The 17,751-nt window shown below is 37.2% G+C and overlaps 2 protein-coding genes across 2 annotated transcripts in view; one reads left to right on the top strand and one right to left on the bottom strand.

The window, feature by feature from the left end:
* Window positions 1-435: 435 nt before the first annotated feature.
* LOC149132842 (uncharacterized) lies at window positions 436-1,280 on the bottom strand. Its single transcript, XM_089362068.1, has 2 exons — window positions 777-1,280; window positions 436-669 (listed from the first exon to the last, which is right to left on the bottom strand). The coding sequence occupies exons 1-2, from the start codon at window positions 1,278-1,280 to the stop codon at window positions 436-438; spliced, it is 738 nt and encodes a 245-aa protein (XP_089218194.1).
* A 3,300-nt stretch (window positions 1,281-4,580) lies between these two features.
* LOC106883741 (COMM domain-containing protein 8) overlaps window positions 4,581-17,751 on the top strand; it is a 45,421-nt gene continuing 32,250 nt past the window's right edge. The window contains exons 1-3 of the mRNA XM_089362067.1: window positions 4,581-4,640; window positions 15,204-15,365; window positions 16,574-16,729. Of these exons, the coding sequence (XP_089218193.1) occupies window positions 4,581-4,640; window positions 15,204-15,365; window positions 16,574-16,729 (378 nt within the window). The remainder of the gene's footprint in view (window positions 4,641-15,203; window positions 15,366-16,573; window positions 16,730-17,751) is intronic.

Below are 17,751 nucleotides of genomic sequence, written 5' to 3'. Positions count from 1 at the left end.
CTCATTACCATGTAGTATAGTCATTTGTACACAACCTTCATACAATCTACCGTTCATTCTGAGATAGCTCTTTTGTTGCCAACAGAGGTAGTAGCTCTCTGAACTTCCTCTATCCTATTCTTATTTCAGAGCATGCACCACTGTTACTAATTTGGTCACCTAAGTAGCAGAAACTATCTACTACCTCAAGAGAGCCTCCTGGGCATTTTAGAAAGTCTAAGTCCCTCGTGCTCTTAGTGCTTATTGTTCCTGTGCATATGCCACACACAAAAGTGATCTTATCTGTTAACCTACATGTGATTCTATTGCATCACTTATGCACCAGTAGCTTATACTTGGTGCAGCAAATGGAATTGCTTCCCACTCCTTTCCTACATATTGAGCAGGGCCATTTACCTGACGGAAAGAAGTCTAATCTGCTTTCTTGCTAACAACTTAAGTTTTTGCTTTATTAACTTTAAGATCCCTTTGATTCCAAACCTGGAACTTCTCCAATTCTGCTTCAGATTCTGCAATAAGAACGAGGTCATCAGCATATAGCAGTTCCCCAACTTGTATGCTAAATTCATCACTGTATTCAAGACCAACTCTCCCCTTACTAACAGCATCACTGTACATGGCTTGTATGACTCTGACAAGCCACTTTTCTATGCCTAGCTTCCTTAGAAACTACCAGATAAGAGAGTGGGAACCCTGTTGAAAGCTTTCTCCAGGTTGATGAAGGCTAAGTACAATGGTTTACTTTTGGCCAGATAGTTTTCTTGCAACTGTCTCACTAGGAAGATGACATTTGTGGTACTTTGCTGAGGAACAAAACCAAACTGCATCTCATCTAGTTTAATTCTATTCCTAATTAGTTGAGATATGACTTGCTCTGTAATTTTCATGACCCGGTCTACCTGTTTGATACCTTTGTAGTTGTTTCTGTGTAAGGCATCACCATTACTCTTGTAACAGCTAACTATAACACTACTACACCAGTCTTTGAGGATGATGCCTTCCTGAATAACCTGATTAACTATGCGAGTGATTAGGCTGTATCCCACACTGCCTGATATTTTAATCATCTCGGCAGTGACACCCGATGGTCCATGGGCTTTTCCTGCCTTCATATCCTTAATTGTCTTACTGTTATCCACTAAGATGGCTGGTCCCTCAATTGGTTTGATATTTGAAAGACTCACCTTCCAATCATTCTCCACATTTAATAACCTTTTATAATGGTATCTCCACACATCCTTTTTCTCTGAGTCACTAAGCACAAACATACCATTATCCATTCGTATGCATTTCTCTCCTACCACATCTCTATTCTCTCTGATTCACTGCTTTGCAATCCTGAACACGTCATGCCTCTGATCCTTATTGGCAAACTTCTTACCTTCTGCTATTTGTTTTGCTATGTAAATCTGTTTCCTACCTTCCCATTCTGGCTCCCTGATATAATGCTCTGCTTCCACCATTTTTCTAATCTTTCCAGACCTGTTTCTTTGTTTTTATAGTGCTATCCATCTCCTTGTTCCACCACCATGTCACTCTCAGCCTAGCTGGGACTTTGCACCAGCCACAGATTTAATCAGTGGCACCCAGTAAATTGTCCCACAGGAACTTCCAGTTGTTTTCTAAGCTATATGTTCCTTCCTCCTCCTCCTCTCTATCATCATAGGCTTCCAGTAGAATGTCTCTAGATTTCTGTTGGTTTGCTGGGTTTTTGAGCTTCCATAATCTTCTTTTCCAGCATGGTTTATTTCTCCAAGTCTCTCTAGCCTTAATTTTAAAGTTACAAACTAGTAGCCTACGTTGGGGTATACATTCTTCACATTTGTGAGCATCAGCCTATCTTGTTGCCTGATGAAGAGGTAATCAACCTGGCTTATATTTTCACCAGACTGATAAGTGATTAGGTGGCTAGCTTGCTGATTTTCTGAAGTTAGTGTTGCAGATCGTGAGATCATTTGCATCACAGAACTCCAGTAGTCTTCTTCTCTCCTCCTTTTTATGGCCAAAGCCATAACCACCATGCACAGCATGGAATCCAGCTCCTATCAACCATCCTACCCATGCATGCATGGAAGATGGATGTTAAATGATGATGATGATAATATATATATATATATATATATATATATATATATATATAATACACATACACTCATGCATACAGATACATATGTATGTAAATAATAAAACAACAAATCAAGAAGCATATGTTAAAAATGATATTGTATAGAGATAATGGCTCTGATTAGAATGGTTGACATTCATAAAGCTCTTTCTCTTTGTGGTTTGAAGTGATCAGACATATTAATAGCCTGGGCCATCATGGATCAGTGATCTTCATATTTTAATACTTGCTCAGCTGTAAATCAGAATTATCATGCATCATGTGTTTAAATTAACAGAGGTCAACTTAATTATATATATGAATGTAATATATTTATAGCAATTATCTTTTTTAATCTAAACATCACAACTGTGTAATCAATCCTAATAATAAACATTATTAACCATCATTTCTTACTTTGTTACAAGGGTATAAATTTAGAAAATACAGAATATTGTTACCACACACACACACACACACACACATACGGGTGAGGGTAGATCCAAGAAGATGTGGGATGAAATGGTGAGAAAGGATTTTTAAATGTTGAGCCTCACTGAGGAGATAACAAGGGATTGGGACTTGTGACGATTTGCTGTCCTGGAAAAGACATAGCAAGCTAAGCAAAATCATGACCATCCATACATACAGGCTTGTCCTTTATGGCCATGCCTTCACTCCCTCTACCGATTGAGAGGTCTTTGTCTTGCAGGTGCCAGTACCATGTAAAATGCACTCATGCCAGTGCCACATAAGATGCACTCATGCCAGTGCCACATAAGATGCACTTAGTGCTGGTGGCATGTAATTGCACCCATGCTGGTGACTTATAAAAGTACTCCGCATATCCTGTTAAGTGGTTGGCATTAGGAAGGGTATCCAGCCATAGAAACCATTCCAAACCAGAGTCTGGGCAGCTCTGCAGCTGGCCAGCTCCTGTCAGACTGTTCAACCCATGCCAGCAAGGAAAGTAGTCATTAAATGATGATGATGATATATAGTTGTGGAAGAGAGAGACCCCAGAAGACATGGGATGAAGTACTGAAGGCCAATCTCAAAATGCTGAGCCTACTGATGGCCATGTAAAAGGCATTGGTGATGGTGTCATGTACAAAGTGCCCAGTACACTCTAAAGTGGTTGGATTTAGAAGGGCTGTAGAAACCAAGTCAAAACAGTGTATGGTACCTCGTGCTGCCTGTGGTCTTTGCCAGTTCCTGTCAAGCTGTCCAACCCATGCCAGCATGGAAGATGGACATTAAATAATGATGATGATGATATAAACATACTATGTGCATATGTATATATGTGTTTATGCCTCCTTGTTTGGGCATCAAATGATAATTTAAACCTATGTCACTGTTGCTGTTTTACAAAAGGTACCATTTGTTTCTAGTCTTCTATGAAAACATGTTATAGGAAAATATTTCCTTGTTTGGAAATAAGTGACAGTTGGTGACAAGAAATGCATTCAACTGTTGAAAATCTATCTGAACAAACTCCATCTTATCCATGTAAGCATAGAAAAGTGGATGTTAACACAATTACGACGTTGATTATTGATGTTAATTGCCGTGTATATTAATGCGAACAGAAATTTTACTGAAGTTGTGGGACTGGTTGATTTGCATATACTTGCAAAATGACCAATATCTTTATATGAGTAGCATATCTTTCTCTTAACCAATCACCTAGAATCAGATAAAAGTATGAAATTAGAAACGTAACCATAACATCTATTCTCTATAATCACTAGTTTGAAATGACTAATTAAACTGATGGTCATCGTAGATGTCTTCTGTATGTCATGCTTGTTGTTCAGCTAGATCCATTTCTGCACCATTTCTTTCAAGTTTGTGATGTTGAATGACCACTATGATTTTATTCTCATAATGCATGACTTTTTCTCAATGAATTGATCCATTTTTGTACTATTATCATACTTACTAAATTCACTTGTTTTTACATACATTTTATAGTGGAGTAATATAGCCAAATAATGACATTTTGTCATGGGGTGAAATACTATAAAGCTTTTTTTCTTATACTCTTTCCCCTTTTAATACTACTAAGGATTTATTTAATAACTTAACACTGATTCTTAAAAATTTTATAATGAAGGATTATATAAGAAGTAATGCAAAAGTAGCATTATTTTTGTATTTACTAACATAGATCATTCAAATTGGCAAAGTAATTCTTCTTCCTGTTCTTCACTGTCGACAAATAATGGCTTCCAAGCAGAAGCAGCATGCTATCTTTGAGTTCTTGATGAAAGAGGGTTGCAGGCTGTCTGACATCCACAGAAGATTACAGGTTATTTACACTAACAAGGGCAATGTGCATGGATAGATGAAGTTTAAAGCAAGGAAAACCAACAATGAAGACAGAACCTACAGTGGAAGGTCACTGGCTGTGACCCCTGACTCTAATTGCCAACAAGTGGATGAATTGATTCACATAGACAGATGAGTCACAATGAAGCTTTCAGTACAACTGGACCATGGTAATATTACAGAGGATGGTATAAAACTTTGGGTATCAGAAATTGTGTGCAAAATGGGTACCTCAGCCGTTGACATCTGATTTGAAGGACAGAAAGGTTGAAATCTGTTCTGACGTACTCAAGGCAGTTGAAGCCAAGGAAGACCTGTTTCTTTTCAGTCTTTCATCACTATTACTTTCTATCACTCAGTCATGGCTATTTACTCTACTTCTTCACTGAATTACTATTTTCTCTCCTCTCCCTTCACTTATACTACTCTTTCTCATACTCTGTGATTTTGGACAAATATAGGTATATATATATATATATATATCTACACACACACACACACACACATATATATATATACACATATATATACACATACACACAAATATATAAAAACACTGTGCCCATTATTATATTAGATTCATTTTTTAAAATATCATTGCATTATTGATATTAGTATATTACAAAAGTTGATGATAGGGAAAGAAAAATGAGCTTACAACTTAATGCTACGTGAAGCGAAGTTATGATGTTGATTTCTTACCTTGGTACATACCAACAAATAATGAGGGGAGAGGATGCAGGTAAAATAATTGACCCTAGTAACTGGACTGGTACTGTTGGTCTGTGAGGATTGACAAGAGGGTGGGCAAATTACTCTGTTTGATCTAACTGAGATTTTTGGTTATTATAATTCTGAAATATTAGGGGCCCTTTTGTTTTAAACCATTGAAATAAACACAACTGTCATGACAGCACCCTTTCTTTGGTCTGTAAACAAGGGATCCCTGTGATTCTAAACTTCTAACTGTACCTGTCCGTAACATAATTTGGAAATTCAAGTAACCTCTCAATCTCTTGGTACTTCAGGTGTATTGAACTTTTTTATTAGTCACAAGGCAAGAAAACTCGTGCCTTTTACCTCCATCTTCCTACTGTCTCCCCACAACACTGACTTTTTAGATGTGTATAAATAAATATGGTTCAACAAAGCTTGTGCTGTTGTGGGGGAGTTTTTTTGTCTGCATCGGTGGGTGGCCTCAGGCAGTTCTTGTGTTGCAGTGGAAGAGGCTGATACACCTACAGAGTTGTTTCACCATCTGGTGAGACATTGACTTCTGCATTCAGAGATAGAATAAAACAGCACCCTTAGCATTCAAGTGTTGCCATAATTGTGGGTAAAGAACAACAATTATGTCACAGCCATAGTTTTTTTTCCTCAGCATAGTAATCAACAAAATTTATTTCATTCAACATTCTACTTGAACGTCATTAGGTTAACAAATGATCTCTCCTTTCTCTGATTGCATTTTTTAGAAAGATATATTTTGTGAGATAAATATAAAAAGTACTTTGAATCATCAGGCAACATGCCATGCTTGAGGAGACCTTTGAGTCAAGTAAAATCAAAATCACGATCTCAGTCAAATCAAAATGGAAATTGTAGTTGTGGCCAATACCAGTGCTGCCTGGTAGCATGCAATAAGCATCATTCACGCATAGGTCATTGCCAGTGCTATTTGACTGGCTCCCCATGCTGGTGACATGTAAAATGCACCATCTGAACGAGGTCAAAGCCAGCCCCCTGCCCCGACTGTCTCCTGTGCTGGTAGCACAGGCCACTGCCAGTGCCACCTGACTGGCTCCCATGCCAGTGGTATGTAAAAAGCACCCACTACACTCTCAGTGGTTGGCGTTAGGAAGGGCATCCAGCTGTAGAAACATTGCCAGATCAGATTGGAGCCTGGTGCAGCCTCCTGGCTTGCCAGTCCCCAGTCAAACTGTCCAACCCATGCCAGCATGGAAAACGGACGTTAAATGATGATGATCATCATCATGTACAATTTTCGAACTTTTGCTAACTTTTCTTGTGAATAGCAGTCCTTGAGGTTAGTGCCACAATATGCTGTGAGGGTGCTGCTGAACACTAAATGAAAATATAATGGATTTTGTAGCAAAGTCATGCAGTTGAATGACCACTATTTTCTTGTTTTAGAAATATGTAATTATTAATCAATAGATTCTAGTAGCAAAGGAAAAGATCTATGATTTTTATGTCACTCTGAAAGCTATTATGAAGATGATGAGTTTCATTAAAATCAATCCAACCAATGCTGGATTGATATTTAATGAAAAAGCTCTACTTCCAAATGTATATGCATGCTTTTTACAATTACAACAGCCTTCCATTATTAATGCATGAAGCTATAAAGAAACCTGACATTGGGGGGGGGGGGGGGGGGGGGGGCATGTGATTTTCTTTTGTTAATTATTTACAATGATGAGTACACAATACAAAACACTTTTTTGCATAGCTACAGCTTTGTGTCATCCTCTCCTCTCTCCAACATTGTTTCTTCATAATTTCCTAAATTTTTAATGAAATTTTGTAGAGATGCATTTTTGAAGATGTGTGGCCGTTGCCAGTATCACCTGACTGGCCTTTGTGCAGGTGACACGTAAAAGCACCTACTACACTCTCTGAGTGGTTGGCGTTAGGAAGGGCATCCAGCTGTAGAAACTCTGCCAAATTTAGATTGGAGCCTGGTGTTGCCATCCAGTTTCACCAGTCCTCAGTCAAATCGTCCAACCCATGCTAGCATGGAAAGCGGACGTTAAACGATGATGATGATGATGATGATGATTACAATTGTTAGTGGAATTTTGTTGCATTAACTTTTTTTTAACTCAAAAAGAGAATAAGTCCATACCTTTTTTGTTAAGCATTCAATAACTTGCTCAAAATCATTGCACAGCAACAATAAACAAAAAAAATCAAAGTAAAAATCTATGACATTATTCTGAGTGATGTTATTGTCAACATTAATTGGAAAGCATGGAAAAAAAGTTTCCCATTTCACATATGGCCTACAAATATAAATCATTTTGATTTGTATTGATTACATTCAATTTGTACTGTTGTCTGCTAAAAAATAGCTGCCTTTTTTTTTATCATCAATGGTAATAATTATCAATTAAGAGAATGTCATAGATACAGTTGTACAATAATTTTGAGCAAGCTGTTGGGTGGTTAAAAGGGTATGAATTTTTCTTTATTTTAATTTTATCAACATATTTGTAATTTACATCTTCAACAATGTATCACTACAAAATTTCATTGAAAATTATGCATGAGGAAACAAAGTCAAGATTGAGCACTAAGCTGTAATTACATCGTTAAATCTTTAAATGATTTTTTAAAAATTGAAATATTCGTCATTTAAAAATAATTTTTGGTAATTTTTAAATAATTCAAACAATGTAAATTATAATATTTGGTGCAGGCATGGCTGTGTTGTAAGAAATTTGTTTCCCACCCTCATGGTTCCGGGTTTGGTTCACTGCATGTGTCTTTTACTATAGCCTTGGGCCAACTAAATCATTGTGAATGAATTTAGTTGACGAAAATTGAAAGAAGTCTGTTATATGTGTGTGTGTGTTTTAACTGTTTCTTGCCTTGACACCATGTGAGAGTTGTAAACTAGTGTCACCATCAAGTAAGCAGTGTCCTTTGTTTCTAATCTTGTGAACAAACAGGTTGGAATTAGTAACAGGAAAGGCTTCTGATTATAGAAAATCCAGCTCAACAAATTCTGTCCAACACATGCAAATATGGCATAGTAGATGTTAAAATGATGATGAAGATATGTTCTAGTAATCTCTTATCCAGAAAATTAGATCTTAGAAAGAGCATTTGTGCATTAATTACCAAGGAAACTCTTGCAGATGTATTGCAACTAGATCATTAGCTATTCCTTGCATAGGTGCAGGCATGGCTATGTGGTAAGAAGTTTGCTTCCCAACTACATGGTTCAGTCCCACTGTGTGGCACCTTGAGCAATTGTCTTCTATAGCCTCGGGCATCTCACAGTCTTGTGAGTGGATTTGGTGGATGGAAACTAAAGAGCACCATTTGAGTGTGGCCGATACCATTGCCACCTGACTGGCACCCATTTATCCGAGGTCAAATTATTCATGCATCACAAGTGTGGCCGATACCATTGCCACCTGACTGGCACCCATGCTGGTGGCACGTAAAAAGCACCATTCAAGTGTGGTTGATGCCAGTGCCGCTTGATTGGCTCTCATGCTGGTGGTATGTAAAAAGCACTATTCGAGCATGGTTGATGCCAGTGCAGTTTGACTGGCTCCCGTAACTGTGGCACATAAAAAGCTTCATTTGAGTGTTGTTGATGCCAGTGCTGCTTGACTGGCATTGTACCAGTGGCACATAAAAAACACCATTCAAGCATGGTCGATGCTAATGCTGCCTGACTGGCTCCCATGCCGGTGGCACATAAAAAGCACCCACTACACTCTCGGAGTGGTTGGCATTAGGAAGGGCATCCAGCTGTAGAAACCAAGCCAGATCAGATTGGAGCCTAGTGCAGCCTTCTGGCTTGCCACTCCTCAGTCAAACTGTCCAACCCATGCCAGCATGGGAAGTGGATGTTAAACGATGATTATATATACACAGTAATCCCTTGACTATTGCAGGTGTTATGTTCCCAAACCCCCTGTGATAGGTGAAAATCCGCAAAGTAGAAACAGTACTGTACTGTATATTTTTTTTTTTTACTTTTATGATTTGTATATATTTTATTATAAATGTAAAACATCACAGAAGAATCGACATAAGCTTAAATAATAAACCATGATAGGTGAACTGCAACATGGTGAGGGATTACTGTATGTATATATATATATATATATATATACTAGCAGAGCCACCCGGCGTTGCCCGGGAATGAAATTGTTGCTTATGAACCTTTTTAAAGAAGTGAATCATAAATATGAAGAGCCTAACATTTATCCGAGGTCAAATTATTCATGCATGACAAGTATGGAAGCATGAAGCTTTTTGCCGTTGCTACGTCAATACGGGAAGTTGACATTGCATCATAATTATGTAAGCATTTGGTACAAAAACGTCAAAGTAGAGAGTGAAGCTTATTGCCGTTGTTATGTCAATACCGGAACTTGACATTGAGGAACCTTTTTAAAGAAGTGAATCATAAATATAAAGCAATATTATTTATTTTTAATTTAAAAAATCAAATGAAGAGCCTAACATTTATCCGAGGTCAAATTATTCATGCATCACAAGTATGGAAGCATTTGGTGCTTTACAATGAATGCACTCAGTTGTCATTGCATTAATGGAAACTCTAGTGTCATCCGCATAATGAACTGCTGGATCATAATTGAAAGCTGCTTCATAGAAGTTGCTTCTCTGAGCTGTTGCAACTGCTCTTCGTTCTGCAGTGGAGATCCTATTCCTTGTCAGTCGGGCATACCTCTGTTCATCACTTTCAGATGCTCTGGCTTTTGTAGTGCACAGTGTGTTTTTTTCTTGGCGTGCTTCCCTTTCTGCAGCTGTCTCTCTTTTTCTGGACAGACACGTTCTTTTGGCTGACCTTGATTTTATAGACAAATTTGACATTTTCCTTCTAGGCATGGTTATATACGTATACAGAAATACACGAGTGCAGAAGATAGTAAACAATGAAAATAACTTGGTAACGGAAATTATGTTTTTGAATACGACAGGCAGAAAGTCAATAAGAAATTTTAACGAAAAATAAAGTATTGTACAGGTTGAAGCGAAATTTGTCACTCAGTGAACCAAAGAGCCAGTATCGAAGGTACCAGAAGAAAAAAAAACCCTCAGCAACAGGAAAACACAAAACCGTACTTCTGTTCGTAAATTATGAAATTACTTACACCAGTAAATGTGAACTTGTTAGCAATTGAAAACGTAAACTTTTAGTGAGAACAGTAACGATTGAAGTTAAAGTGAAAAAAAAACTATGGCTACCGGAAGTTGACATTGAGGAACCTCTTTAAAGAAGTGAATCTTAAATATAAAGCAATATTATTTATTTTTAATAAAAAAAATCAAATGAAGAGCCTAACATTTATTTGAGGTAAAATTATTCATGCATCACAAGTATGGAAGTAAATGGTGAAGCCGTTTTCACGTGATAAGCGAATACACACACATCTCTATTTTATATATTATATATATATATATATATATATACGAGGTGATATCAAAAACTTCCAAGACTAGATCTGTAGTATGGCAGCACATGGTTGCTTGTAGAGTGAGAGTTAGCAGTGCTCTTCATGTGGCAATGTTCCAAATACTGCTGCTGTGTTTACTTTGCAAGTTGTGAAATTTGTGTTTTTGTGATCATGTATATGTTGTAGTTTGCAATTTTTTGTCATGGACAGGAAGTTGGAACAAAGAGCTAATGTGAAATTTTGTGTGAAACTTTGGAAATCTGCTACAAAGACATTGAGGATGCTTCAGAAAGCTTACAGTGATGATGCATCGGGTCGTATACAATGTTTTGCGTGGCATGGGTGCTTCAAAAGTGGAAGAACATTCCTAGAAGACCTACCACAAGCATCACCCCTGGAAATATGGAGAGAAAATTCATCAGTTCATGCATGAGGATCATCAGAGGACAATCAGCAATGTTTCTGATGTTGTTGGTCTGTCGTATGGGTCCATGCAGGTAATCCCAACATCTGCAAAGAAATGGATTCTTCACGACGACAATGCACCCTGACACTGAGCTCTTCTCACTAAAAACAGCATGATATCGCGTCTGCACCTACCCTATTTGCCAGATTCAGCATCTACGGACTTCCATCTCCCCAAGATGAAAATGCAGCTCAAAAGTCTCCATTGTTGACAAGATCAAGAGCAAATCACAGAAGGTCCTCAACTCCTTTACAGAAAACGACTTCCAGGCCAGATTTCAAAACTAGTAGAAATGCTGGGACCGGAGTATTGCTGTGCAAGGGGATGTTAAAACTTAAGTAAATAAATTATTGTCACCTTGTCTGTATCCTACAATACACATTCAATGCTTCTAAAAAAAAAAAAATAAGATGTAAGTTTGTTTATATACACTTGTGGTTGTTTTATATGTATACAATACTTTACAAAAGTCTTCAGCCACTTTAAACTATTGTAAATTTCTACTAATTGTCAACGTATAAGTGGATGTTTCACATTGTGGTTTTCACAGGTGAAACATTGGCCTTATTGGAGTCATTTCCATACCTAATCATTATATTTTGTAGCAGGGGTTCTAAATGACAGGGGAAGATTTGAGATTACTACCAAAAATGGCCATGCAAAAGTTTTCAGCCACCTCACATAAGCCAATTAAGATACAGTATTTTAAAACAGAAAAATGTCTATAATGGAAATTTATTACATAATGTTCATTTCAAGAAGTTACTGTTCAATGTTAATATTCCATGTGGCTTCCCTTAGCTTGAGTAATTGTTTCAATGTGCCTGGGAAAAGATCCGTACAAATCCTTCACCAGCTTCACAGGTATGAGATGCCATTCTCAGTTGCTAAGCTCCCACAACTCTTCAAGATTGCATGGATTCTTCTGACGAACTCATCTCATACCTGTGAAGATGGTGAAGGATTTGTACACATCTCTTCCTAAGGTCATTGATGCGATTATTCAAGCTAAGAAGGAAGCCACACGAAATATTAACAATGTACAGTAACTTCTTGAAATGAACATTATGTAATGAATTTTCATTATAGACATTTTTCTGTTTTAAAACACTGTATCTTGATTGGTTTATGTGAGGTGACTGAAAACTTTTGCATTGCCATTTTTTGGTGGTCATCTTACATCTTCCCGTCTCATTCAGAACCCCTACTACAAAATATAATGATAAATATGGAAATGACTCCAACAGAGCCAACGTTTCATCTGTAAAAATCACAATGTGAAACCACCACTTGTAAGTTGACAATTAGTAGAAATTTACAATAGTTTACAAAAATTTACAATAGGCACAGGAGTGTCTGTGTGGTAAGTAGCTTGCTTACCAACCACATGGTTCCGGGTTCAGTCCCACTGCGTGGCACCTTGGGCAAGTGTCTTCTACTATAACCTCGGGCCGACTAAAGCCTTGTGAGTGGATTTGGTAGACGGGAACTGAAAGAAGCCCGTCGTATATATCGCTTGACAACCGACGGTGGTGTGTTTACGTCCCCGTAACTTAGCAGTTTGGCAAAAGAGACTGATAGAATAAGTACGAGGCTTACAAAGAATAAGTCCTGGGGGTCGATTTGCTCGACTAAAGGCGGTGCTCCAGCATGGCCGCAGTCAAATGACTGAAACAAGTAAAAGCATAAAAGAGAAAGAGTAAAAAGTTTAAAGTGGCTGACGGACACCCCCAAGTGAGAAGTGGACTGTTCCACTATGGATAAATGGTGGACAGACACAGCAAGCAGTGTCACTTGGTGAGGTACACTGTATGGGCCAGTCATGCAGTTGATGAAATACCTTGTCATAATGCAGGACATATCAGTGGCAAGAGGATATCTCCCACTGTATAACAGTATCATTATAACAGTGGTACCGATGCTACAAATGCTCGTAGGAGTGTTGAAATGGAAGAACTACAGGCAGGGAAAAATATATAAATACTATTGAAAGAAGATTCTGAAGAAAAAAATGTCTGATAAAACTGGAACTCTAACACAGAACTGAACTACACGCAGTGAAAAATATATAAATACTATTGAAAGAAGATTCTGAAGAAAAAAATGTCTGATAAAACTGGAACTCTAACACAGAACTGAACTACACGCAGTGAAAAATATATAAATACTATTGAAAGAAGATTCTGAAGAAAAGAATGTCTGATAAAACTGGAACTCTAACACAGAACTGAACTACACACAGTGAAAAATATATAAATACTATTGAAAGAAGATTCTGAAGAAAAAAATGTCTGATAAAACTGGAACTCTAACACAGAACTGAACTACACACAGTGAAAAATATATAAATACTATTGAAAGAAGATTCTGAAGAAAAAAATGTCTGATAAAACTGGAACTCTAACACAGAACTGAACTACACGCAGTGAAAAATAGCGTAAATCTGTGTGAAGGATTTGAGTCAGGTTGCTATGTGTTAATAGCGCTACCAGTAAACGATGTAGACTGGTACTACCTGCAGCATTCTGAAGAGAAAAATAATTCTGTATGTGGAAGAAAAAGAAATGAAACAAAAAGAAAAAAATGCTGTGTGAAAGAAGAAAAAAAAACCTCAAAGGGGGTAGGTGTTGTGGCAGACACCCCCGAGTGGGCTGTTTCACTACCAATAAATGGTGGACAGACACAGCAAGCAGTGTCAGTCGGTGAGGTACACCATATGGGTCAGTCACGCAGATGATGAAATACGTTGTCATAATGCAGGACATACCAATATAACATTTCAGTTACCAATAAACTTTCAAATAATGAAGCACTGCACTGATATTTGATGGCAAATATGTAAATACTTTACTTTTAACAGCTCTACAGATGCAAAATACTTCTGCACTTGCTTCTTTAGTAAAGTGTATTTGGCACCTTAAAAACAATACTGCAAGCTTGTTGATTCAGTAGCCTAGCAGCAACTGGTCTTTGATTACAAAGACACTGAATGTGTACGAAATAGTTACAGACATACTCATGTATTTTTATAATTTCTTGTAAGATTTGCAAAAATCCTCCAGAAGTGTAAGTTGACCAGGTATTATTGTTCTGGACAAAGGGCAAAAAAGAATGCATCATCATAAATATGGCTATATCTACAGGCTGAATGTAGCAGTCAATGAACTGAAGAAAATACCAGGATTTGGCTCGGGAAATGTGAAGACTGTGGAAGGTTTCAAGAAAAGTAATCCCAGTTGCATTTTCAAAATACCCACATATCCATGTGTGATGTAACTTTTTTCTACTCTCAGAGAGAGGCTTTTTCATTGTCCATCGTGTAATTTGTATTGTTGTCAGTCTGATATTCCAGATTCATTATCATTATTACCCTACTCACTATTTCCATTATTGTCTCTTCTATTATCTTTCATCTCCAGCATGCCTCTTGTTCACCTAGTATTTATCATTGATTCACAATACATGTCCATACTAGTGCAATCATCTACTCCTGACATTCATGAAAAGACACTTTTTCAGCAAATTTCTTTCTCTCTAATTGACTGAGAGTGTTATCTCTCACTTGCAAACAAATGCCTCATATTCTGCTGGAAGAACCTGAATGCTGCTGTAGAATTACCAGATTTATTTTTTTATGATTGTGAGATACAACTGTCTCAAAACCTTGGATGTAGTTATTAACAATGATCTGTCATTAGTGCCACAAATATGTTTTGTATTACTTCTGGTTCCTCCTTTTATTTCTTGTAAGAAAAAACATTTATGTGTTGGCAACCAGAACATAAAGAACTCTCTATAAACCGAAGTGAGTTGTCCATGCTGTTGTCTAGCTCTGGGTCAACCCTGATTGAGTAGACTAATAACCAAAAGCATTCCAGCTATGACCATCTCATTATTTTCTAATTATAGGACTATATTGCACAGTGTGTAATTTTTAAGACAGTAGAGTGGGATTTGAGAGAATTTAGCTTCACTTTGATCAACTACAAAGAGAAGCTCTTTCATTCCTCTTCATGTGTAATTTCTACTGTAGTTAGTCTAGCAGTCCAGATTAATAATTATCATCATCATTGTCTCTTCTATTTTCTTTAAATTTATTGTTTTTATTTTTCAGCTTTTTCATGGTATCATTAGCCAACTGTATAAAGATAGTCGTTATATATTGCATTACAAAGACTATAGTAGTGTGTGGAATATACAACAGTTTTGGCAGGTGTGTGATGGCTGTGAAGAGTTGGTACTAACTGCTGGTAAAGAGTCTTGGACAAAAGACCAGGTGAGGAAATGGAATCATTCTCTTTTATATTTATTTCTTTAACCCTTTAGCATTCAGATTATTCTGTCAAATGTGATACTTATTTATTCATATTGTTTTGAACTAATCAAGCATTATCTTGTTGCTTCAAGATTTTGATGATGCGATTGTTTATTTTTAGAATAACATTACAGGGTAGATGGAAGAGGCCAGATCTTTGAACATAAAAGACGTAGAATAATTTGGCTGGATATGGCCGGTTTAAATGCTAAAGGGATAAATATGGGAGTCAGTCATTGTCACAAGTTCAAACAAGACTACAGTCATTTGTTCTGCTACTCTGAGCATTTATGGTACTGTTGCATTAGTTTGCTTACCTCTGGCTGCCTATGGAAATAGTTGTTACTCCCATTCTTGGTAAAGTGGTTTATGGCAGCAAGTGTATCTAATTGTAGTGACAACTACAGTAGTTGTTTGTCTCTAAACTCTTTAGCAACTGAATTCGTTATTAAATTTCATTTCCTATCCCCCTTCAATTGATGTTTCTGAAAAATGCCTGAACACCATACCTTCCTACTTCCTAAATATTTATGTGAGAAAACCCTCTTTATACACTTATTTGAAAATTAGGACCCTTACTATTCATATGTGAAGGCAAAATGATTGAATACTTAAGGTATTAAACTATATCCTCAATGACTCTTGGTTCAAATTCACTGCAAGTGTTTTGTTGCTTCACTTTTCCTCATTTCAGTGAACTCCTCTGGAATAGGTACCAGATCATACTGCAATTATTACCTTCAGTATGCCAGTATCTTATTGAGCAGGAAATTTATCTTTCATTCACTTCATGTCATTAGAATGCAGTTAACTTAGCACTGGACTTTGGAAGCACTTCTGGAATTAAAATGCATCTACAGATTTATATATAATCCATATTGTTGGTTGAATTATACATGTAAAATAGTTAAGATAATGTGTTTGTACCAATTATATGTCCAAGTTTTCATCACAATGTAAATTGAATGAGCCTATAGAACCCTGCCTCTAAGCATCATTTCATATAAATGATCAAACTAAGATCAATGCTAATATTATTACTCCTGAATCTGCCCTACATTCTTGCTACATTTCTTCATCCAACCCATGAAGTTTTAATAGTTTGGTCCCCAAATAAAGAGCCTTTATGTGGATGCTATGTTAAATCCTATTTTAATTTTCTACTGCAGATATTTAGTTATGTTGGTGACACAGTTCCAGATGAGTACAAGCAAAGTATCTTTGAGGTGATAGACTGCCGTAGGGAAGACATTGTGGAACAGTTGCTTGCAAAGACAGACAGCATCTCAGAGAGGGAACTACATAATTTTGACTGGAAAGTTAATGTAAGTTATCTTCACCCACAAATTTTATTGGAATATTCTGTCATTGACAAACACTCTTTTTGTAACCATTATTGTTGTTGTTGTCAGCATCCTCACCATTATTGTTGTAGAGCTGGCACTTACAATAAATTTTTTTTTTTACCTAAATGTCCTTTTTGTGTATTAATGAAAAGCTTGTAGTAGCAGTAGCTTTAATGAACTTAAGGAACAATTAATCAAAATTGACAACAGAATATGACTGTTTGTAGATGGATATTCTACAAATGTCTGTATGTCTATGTATGCATGTTAGTATCTATCTATCTCTCTATCTATCTATCTCTCTATCTCTCTATCATGGGCAAATGGGACACTATCTTGAAGAATTTTTAGCTGAATGAATCAATCCTAGTATGTTTATTCTTTTAAGATTGGTACTTATTCTATAGGCTTCTTTTGCCGAACCGCTAAGTTATGGGGACATAAACACACCAGCCCCAGTCATCAAGTGGTGGTGGGGAACAGATAGAAAGAGAGAGAGAGAGAGAGAGAGAGAGAGAGAGAGAGAGAGAGAGACATACACACACACACACATATGATAGGCTTCTTTAAGTTTCTGTCTACCAAATCCACTCACAAGGCTTTGGTCAGTCCAAGGCTATTTTGGAAGGCACTTGCCCATGGTGTCGTGAACTCGGAACCATGTGGTTGAGAAGCAAGCTTCTTACAATACAGTCACATGTGTGTTTGTGTGTCACATAAGTACCTGTGCTGGTGCCACCTAAAGAGTGTCTGTGCTGATGCCATGTAAAAAGCACCCAGTACACTCTGTAAAGTAGTTGGCATCAGGGAGGGCATCCAGCTATAGAAATCATCTCAAAACAGACGATTGGAACCTGGTGCAGCTTGCCAGCTCCTATTTCTTTTTACTGCCCCCAGGGGGCTACACACAGAGGGGACAAACAAGGACAGACAAACGGATTAAGTCGATTATGTCGACCGCAGTGCGTAAGTGGTACTTAATTTATCGACCCCGAAAGGAT

Source organism: Octopus bimaculoides, chromosome 13 (assembly GCF_046866305.1).
Source record: "Octopus bimaculoides isolate indiv1 chromosome 13, ASM4686630v1, whole genome shotgun sequence".
Taxonomy (NCBI): domain Eukaryota; kingdom Metazoa; phylum Mollusca; class Cephalopoda; order Octopoda; family Octopodidae; genus Octopus; species Octopus bimaculoides.
Note: the sequence above shows the minus strand (reverse complement) of the source record. Positions and strands in the feature narration are given on the sequence as shown.

Excerpts from the sequence above, each read along its gene's own strand:
- LOC149132842 (XM_089362068.1), bottom strand. The coding sequence starts at position 1,280 with ATGGATAATGGTATGTTTGTGCTTAGTGACTCAGAGAAAAAGGATGTG. Across the intron at positions 670-776 it reads CCACAAATGTCATCTTCCTA|TTTCTAAGGAAGCTAGGCAT; the intron begins GTGAGACAGTTG and ends CTTATCTGGTAG.